Source organism: Mycteria americana, chromosome 2 (genome assembly GCF_035582795.1).
Source record: "Mycteria americana isolate JAX WOST 10 ecotype Jacksonville Zoo and Gardens chromosome 2, USCA_MyAme_1.0, whole genome shotgun sequence".
NCBI lineage: Eukaryota > Metazoa > Chordata > Aves > Ciconiiformes > Ciconiidae > Mycteria > Mycteria americana.
Window position 1 is genome coordinate 155,519,080 of NC_134366.1, and position 8,656 is coordinate 155,527,735.

The 8,656-nt window shown below is 38.2% G+C and overlaps 1 protein-coding gene across 1 annotated transcript in view; it reads left to right on the top strand.

Annotated features, from left to right (window-relative positions):
• The window catches only part of EMC2 (ER membrane protein complex subunit 2), a 47,932-nt gene extending 39,488 nt beyond the window's left edge, over window positions 1-8,444 (top strand). Inside the window, exon 11 of the mRNA XM_075495136.1 lies at window positions 7,139-8,444. Coding sequence (XP_075351251.1) covers window positions 7,139-7,225 — 87 coding nt within the window. The 3' untranslated portion in view covers window positions 7,226-8,444. The remainder of the gene's footprint in view (window positions 1-7,138) is intronic.
• Window positions 8,445-8,656: the final 212 nt, after the last annotated feature.

The window sequence follows — 8,656 nt, forward strand, 5'->3', positions numbered from 1 at the left end:
GAGTGACTTGGTCATCTGCTTCTATTTTACTAGAAAACAAGTGAAAATTCTAGAATTTTATTTTCCTTCAGTTTACTCTGACCTTTCAAAATCATATTTAATGGTGTTCCTAATAATTACCTTAGTAATTGTGACTGAAGTTGGTTTGGCATAGTTTTATAGAAAAATGCCCATTGAATTGTGCAAGTGTAGAGTTTGTAGGCCACAATCAAAGCTTACTGAAGTCATTAGGAGCCTTTTCAGCTATTTGAAAAGTTATGCATAAATATCTATATTTGCTTTTGTATCCTCTATATATGCTTTTGTAATGCTTTTGTAATATATGTATATTACAAAAATTACATATATTACAAAAAATATTTTGTAATATATGCTTTTGTAATTTTATAATATCTATATATGCTTTTGTAATGAGGCTTTGAAGCCTCATTCATTCATTTTTTTCTATAACTATGTATGAAAACAGGTTTTAGCTCATGGGTTCTGCTGTCCATGCATCACAAACATAGGAAGTCTATTTGACTCCGTTATAGCTATTCTTAATGATCTACCATTAAAAGTTTATGTATACGTAATCCTGAACATCAACATCATACTGTCCATTTCTCCCCAGAACTTTTTCTGAGCAAAAATGTTGGTATTAGATGCAGAGACTTTATATACATGTAACACTCCTTTCTCTCTAGTATTTCAGTGTCAGAACCCAATATTTAATTTTTCTCTTGCTGCTGCTGTTTCACAGTTAATACTACCAAATGACCTTTTGACCAGCTCCATCTATTAGGGAATTACATTAGGCTTTTCTTTTATGGCCAATGCAGTTTTCTTAATACACTGTATGTCAATTCATTGCCAAGAGTGCAGCTTGTTGTGGCTGACGTGTTTTTGAAGTATTACAACATTGAAGTATTTTCCATTTCCCCTGATTGGCCCTGTAGCTTCTGACTGTACTTTACAGTGAAGAATATTCTATCCCTGAGGACATAATTAAGCATTTTATACTTGTGTGCCTAAAGTTTCTTTCTCTGTTTTGCTGTTTAAATGACTCCCTGCTTTTCATTATAACTCATTTACGTGCTCATGACAGTAAGGTGTGTATGAATTATCAGCTTTGATTTCCCATAAATAAGCAGGACTTCTTTTGACTTCAGTACATCTAACATTCCTGTAAGCATAATATCGATGGAAAACCCAAGTATTGCAAGATTTAAAAAAAAAAACAAACATACCCCTCCCCCCCCCGCCCCAAAACCTGGAAGACCAGAATACACAGTGGATTCACCATTGGTAGAACAAAACAGGTTTTAAAAGATGTGTGAATTTTGAGTGAAAACTATTATTCCATGTTTTACATCTTAATAAAACGTCCTGCTTAGATTAGAGGGGTTTTGAACACATGTTTTAAGTGAATATTAAGACTGAAGTTTCCAGTTCAAAGCACCAGTAGAGACCTGTTAGCACTTCTGGGAAACAGCCCCTTTCAGGGTGCATCAGGGTGGAAATGTAAAACCAGTGTGGGCTGTGGAATGGTGGCATACCACAATTAAGACCTAGAAATAGGCATCTTCTGGTTCTAAATATAATGAAAGTTTAATTATGACAGTTTGTAGTTACTTGACTCACAGCCAGATAAGCTTGCCTTATTTTTTTTTCCTTTTTCCTCTCTCCATGCCTTTCTGTTAATGTCACAATATCTCTAACAAAATATGACTTGTACTGGGAGTGTTGGTGGTGATGGTGGTGTTTCTGAGTGTTCGGGGAGGGGGGGGTGTGTGTTTGGTTTTGGTTTTTTTTTTTTTCCACTGTGTGGTGGGTTGACCCTGGCTGGATGCCAGGTGCCCACCAAAGCTGCTCTGTCACTCCCCTCCTCAGCCGGACAGGGGAGAGAAAATACAATGAAAGGCTCTTGGGTTGAGGTAAGGGCAGGGAGGGATCACTCACCAATTACCATCACAGGCAGAACAGACTCAACTTGGGGAAATTAACTTAATTTATTACCAATCAAATCACAGTAGGATAATGAGAAATAAAACCAAATCTTAAAACACCTTTCCCCCACCTCTCCCTTCTTCCCACGCTTAACTTTACTCCCAATTTTCTCTACCTCTTTCCCCCTGAGCGGTGCAGGGGGACGGGGAATGGGGGTTGTGATCAGTTCATCACAGGTTGTCTCTGCTGCTCCTTCCTCCTCACACTCTTCCCCTGCTCCAGCGTGGGGTCCCTCCCACAGGAGACAGTCCTCCACAAACTTCTCCAATGTGAGTCCTTCCCATGGGCTGCAGTTCTTCATGAACTGCTCCAGCGTGGGTCCTTTCCATGGGGTGCAGCCCTTCAGGAACAGACTGCTCCAGCGTGGGTCCCCCACAGGGTCACAAGTCCTGCCAGCAAACCTGTTCCAGCATGGGCTCCATGCTCCATGGGTCCACAGGTCCTGTCAGGAGCCTGCTCCAGCATGGGCTTCCTATGGGGTCACAGCCTCCTTTGGGCATCCACCTGCTCCAGTGTGGGGTCCTCCATGGGCTGCAGGTGGATATCTGCTCCACCATTAACCTCCATGGGCTGCAGGTGGATATCTGCTCCACCATTAACCTCCATGGGCTGCAGGTGGATATCTGCTCCACCATTAACCTCCATGGGCTGCAGGTGGATATCTGCTCCACCGTTAACCCCCATGGGCTGCAGGGGACAGCCTGCCTCACCATGGTCTGCACCAGGGGCTGCAGGGGAATCTCTGCTCCGGTGCCTGGAGCACCTCCTCCCCCTCCTTCACTGACCTGGGTGTCTGCAGGGCTGTTTCTCTCACATATTCTCACTCCTCTCTCCAGCTGCAGTTGCGCAGGTTTTTTCCCCTTCTCAAATACATTATCCCAGAGGCACTACCACCATCGCTGATGGGCTTGGCCTTGGCCAGTGGCAGGTCCGTCTTGGAGCCGGCTGGCATTGGCTCTATCGGACATAGGGGAAGCTTCTAGCAGCTTCTCACAGAAGCCACCCCTGTAGCCCCCCCGCTACCAAAACCTTGCCACGCAAACCCAATACATACTGGAAAGTGCAATTCCACTGTTTCTGTGAAGCTCTTTTGGATCCTACATTAAGCATTTTTAGTTGATGCTTACCAGAACAGATCACGTTAACACAACTAACATACATTTAAAACACATGTCATAACTTCTTTGTGACTTCATGTTTTTGTGATATGTTGCATACTCAGCTGCTCTTTTTAGCTGTTTGGAACATAAAGTGACGAACACCATATCTGACTGGAATCATAGGGGGAATTCAGCTATACAGAAGATGTAAGTGCTCGAGCTAGGATTTGGCGAGCAAATGGTGTCAACACCCCCTTCCTCTTCGCAGAAGTACCACAAGAAGCTCTAGTGACTACAGCTGGACAGGACTGCCCCAGTCCAGCCCTACTGAGCTTGTTACATGACTGCAGAAAGGTTTGGCCTCTCCACTGTGTATGTCAGAGACTTAAAACATCCAACTCTTACAGCAAGTGGTGTTTGGTGATGTAGTAGGTGGCAGTTTCCCCTGTGAGTCAGTATTGATTTGTTGCTCCCTTAGCATGTTGAGCGGTTGGAAAGTGTCATCTTTTGGACCTAAGGATGAAACCTTGGTTGCTTGTGCCAGTGGAAGCCCTTACAGCATTCCTCCATTAGTGGAGGGTTGTCTAGCCAAGTTTTAAGCTAGATACTTATATTTTCTCTATAAATCCTCCCCACTTTCCTTGCATTATCCAAAGCACTTTGTAAAGTGTAATAAGAACCTTAAGAGCTTGTTGAGTTTGGCATTGACTTGTTTTATTAGTTGGACCTTCTTATACTGTTAAATGCAACTTTTCCTGTAGTCATGTTCTAGAGAATAAGATGCATTTAGAATCCTGACTTGGGTGCCTAGACAAATCACATGAATTTGTGACTTTAAGATATGAAGTTATTAATTCAAAAAGTTACTTTCGAGCAATTGTCTTACAGTGAGATCTTTCAAGTTCAAATGCAGACTAAAAATGGGGAATTATCAGCAGTTTGCTCAGTAGTTCTGGAAAACTGCCTTTATTTTTTCAAGTTCAGCACTGGCTATAGTTGCATTTTTTAATTTTATATGCAATTTACTTGAAATATTTTTACTGGTCCCCTCCTTTCAATTTATTCTCTCATTCAGGCGGTTTGCTTTGGCACTTGATTTTTGCTCTTCCTGTGCATTCCTGTATGAAATCAGAGGAACTTTTTAGTTTATTGTCATTTAAAGAAAACAGTCTTTGGGTGTAAAAATAAAACCTTACTTTCACTAATGTTGGTTAGACTGTACAGCGTTTTCTTTACAGGAAAATGTGGTGATAAAGAATAGTTGAATTAAATAATTTTCTGCAAAGCACAGATATTTGACGCTCCATCTGCTTAATACACTTATTTTGATGTTAAAGATGTAATCCTCCATGCTGATTAGTACTTCTCATCTGTGCCTAATCTAGGAGAAACGTAAACTTTCAAAGGAAGACAGAAAGGTTTTGTAGCGAGGGCTGCTGCGTGAAGCTGGAATTCCTGGCTGCTAACACATGCTCTGAAAAAAAAGGTCATTATTCTCTAGGCCACTTAAATGTAATTGACTGGGTGAAAAAAAATAAATAAAATTTAATTTTAATCTTTTATTTCAGATGTTAGAGAAGTACTCATGATTCAAAGAATTATTATAAGTTTATTATAAACTTAGTTTTGCCTTATCACTGGGAAACTGGATTATTCTCTGTGTGCAGACCCTGTGAAGAACGTGTATCTGTTCTGACTGAGGACATGAGTCACAGTTACTTTAACATCGAAACAAAATATGGCTACCTAGTGCTCTTCAATTAGGTAATTGGTTTAGCATGTCCTCCGGTAGAAGCGTTTCAGCAGAGGCAGGCAAGTTTGATTAATGCTCACAAAAATCTTTAATGTGATCCTACTCGTAGTAATTTTCCAGATACATGCTTCTTGGGTACATTGCTAAATCCTTCTGTGTTAGCAATCCACATGTTATTTATGGTTGGAGAGGTGATTTTGTTACAAACCATTTGGGAAACAGAAAATTAAATCATGATTTTAAGAAATGGATTCCGGCTCAATCAGTCAAATTGCTGTGTAATGGCAGAATAGACAAAATAATTGTTCGTCAGGGCAAATTTGAAGTGATTATGTTTCCAAGTATACTTCTGTTTGTTATGACGCAGAGTTTGGTTTTATTTATTCAGCTTAAAATACACGTCAGTATCATGAAGGCAACCACTCTTGAAATTAGCAAGTAACATTTTTTAAACTAATGTCTCATGTCAGTTTTGCTTTCAGTGTCCCTGAAGAGAAGTAAAATAAGTAAAATTTTCCTTATTTTGAAGCTTTCCTCTGCATGCTTTCTGTGTGTCTTGCCAAGTGTGCTTTTTGACCACAATATATTCAGGCTTCTGTGCTTTATATTGAAATCTCTGAATGCTTTGAATTGAAACAATTTTTCAGTTGAGGATTTTGAGTTCTGTTTTTTCATTTGCTTGTTTTTATGAAAGGATTTGGACTCCTCAAGTATCTGCTTGGGACTATTCTTGTTTAGTGTGAACAAAAAGAGGATATTGGATTAAGTCAGATCCAAGCAAAAGTTACTTTCTCACCTGGGAGTGTGTGAAGAGATCTTTGGTTTTCCTCTGAAGTTGACTGTTGCAGGTCACTATGGAAACTGCACAACCTGAAGAATGGGTTTACGCATACTACTAGAGTCAAAACGTGGCACATCATCTGGAAATATGAAATATGAAAATAAAGTGTTTTCAGTATGTCTCTTAACTATAAAGTGTGGTCACAATAACATTTAATTCTCCTAACTATTTAATTTGAAATAGCGTTTCATTTACTGTGCCAAAACTATTTTTTTAAGAACTCAGTACTGATTGGGAATCCCAATGTTAGATTGTAGCCTGGAGGTCAAAAGCAGGTTAACAGGTCCTGCAGCTTGTTGCTGGTGTGATATTACCTGGGTTTGATGACTTAATCTTTCTTAACAGGTCATGAAGAGTTTGCTAAATTAAGTTAATTACAAGAGAGAAGGGACACATTATAAATCAAGAACTAACTATGTGAGACACCGGTGGTATTTGAAATAAAAAACATTGAATTGAAAATTTATTGAGTGTTTAGATGTTAACATTTAGGCAGAGAATAGGCTATTTCACTAGCAGCAAGTTACAGTTACTGCTTCTGTAATTTCTTTACCACCCCTCCCAACCCTAAATGCAAAACTTTTTAATGCAGGTGCATTAAAAATTGTTGAGAGTGTCATTCGACTGAAGACCAAACTAGCCAATAAATCCACTGTGTTAGGTATGGCTGATGAGTGATGGGAATCGTCAGCACAGTTAGAAAAACCCTTTTGAGGTCAGCGTGGGGTGATGAACATCTCCTACCCGTCTACCCCTTCCTTTCCCAAACTTGGCTGCATGTGTCTTAGGGAATCTAAAGCCATAAGTAGTATTTATTAAGCTGTATCTTTCTTTGTTATCAAGACAGACTTTATTTCAAATGCTCTCTGAAATTGCTGTTATAATAGTAGGTTACAATCAAATACAAGGTCATTACTCACAGTTACTTTGAACTATAAAATATAATTATGTGATGACTGGATTATTTTACAGTAGATTTTCTCTGCCTTGCTGTTACAAAAATAGAAAATAGGTTAGCTTAAATAACAGGTCCAAGTCTTGCTACTATTTAAATTACAAATATAATCTGATTTGGATCACATAATTTTTATTTCAGACTTGAATTTTTTATGTTAAACTTACAGAGCAAACAAAACAACAGGAAGATCTCTATTCAGATAAATGTTAAATTTCAAGGTGGAATATTTGTTAGTGCTGAATATTCAAATTCAGGGCAAATGAGTGAAATTAAGGAGTCCTTGTATTTTTCATTACTTATTAGAGGAAGGGTGATATAGCTTGTATCCTAGTAAAAATGCTGAGTTTTAGTGAAACAATGAAGAGGGTGTGGTTTTAGGTTTGTAGTAATTAGAGTAAAGTTTTGGTACTTAATGTTTAGAACTGTTATTTGTACAGGATCTATGCACAGAATTTCTGATATATGATAAATAACAATCCTTTTTTGTTGTTGTTTAGTTTGCAGGTCGCAGTAAGAAAGAAACTAAATACTCTTTAAAGGCAGTGGAAGACATGTTGGAGACCCTGCAAATCACTCAATCTTAGGTTGGCATACAGATCCAATATTAATTTTTCCAATTCCATGATCAACCTGTAATGACCTATGGGTTATGTTACTCTAGTGCTGTTAAAAGTTAATTTTGTATTGATTAACATGCTATCTAAAATAATGTTTTATGAAAAGTGAAATGCCTATTTATTGCTGCTATGAGAAATGTGATGAATGCTCACTGAAGTGAATAACTTATCCACGAAGACAACATAAAGAAATTACATTCTGCACATCAGTCTCTTTAGATTTTTGTATTTACAGTACCTGCTTTTAAGCCATAATTTGTAGAAATAAACTTGTTGAATGATTAAAAAAAAGACAGTGATTTATTTGACTTGCAAATGGAAATTACAAATTTATATATGTAGATGAATAAAGTATGTTAGAAATTTTTATCTTATTTGCATATTTAAGAGTAAAAGCATGGTACAGATGTACACTTTCTGGTAAATATTTACCATACAGCAAGGAGTGATTATGAATATACTTTATTAGAGAAAAAAGTTGATGTTAATGGTTTTATTAATGAGTTTATATCCAATACTGTAGAATTGGAGAAAACTTATTAGTGTACTTTGCTTCAGAGGGGCTCTTGCACTGGCTTAAGGCCAAAGACATTCTTCTCTGCGGCTTTGTGGGCAAATGCTTCCATGTCCACGTAGTTCTCCGATCACTATATGCATATGCACTTTTTTTATTCCTTCTGTGTGTCCTTTGTTGTACATATGTTCCACATCATGAATTTCAAAACCATCTGAATGCAGGGCTGCATGCTGGTCTGTACTAATTTTGTACCTATGGTATGGGTACCCCTTCACTGTGGTGTGAGCTATGGTATATTAGCTTCTCCACAGTAACCGAGTGTTACAGCACTGTAAGGATGAGAGAGCTCGTTTGACTGCCTTGTACTTACTGGAGGATAAAAGTGTTTTTACACCATTAGCATGAAGCGTCTAGCACACTGTAAATCTATATTGTATTTGTCTTTAGGCACTTGTTTATCTACTCAGATAATTAGTCAAACACCCTAATTTGTTAATTTTGCAGTTCTGATCATTCTGGATGTTGTTCAGATGTGTGCTGTGGCAATTTGGTTGCACAGCTATCATTTCATTTATTACAGCTTCAGTAAGATTGCATAACAGCAGCAACATACCCTTGACAAATTCTAATAAAAATATTGTGATGTCATTTTCATGACTGTTACCACCATCCAAGCTGATTTGAGTTTCAGTTTTATACTGCCTGCTCTTATAGATGGGTGGGTTAAAGGCTATGTATTAAAATGTCCTTTTTATGACCCTGGACTTGATGTAATAAAACAAAGCTGAGCTCTTGCTTAAAAACAACGCAGCAACAAAAAGTTCCCTTGTGAGTTCAAAGCTTGAAAATGTGTGTAACTGAACTGGTTGTTGCGTGAGACT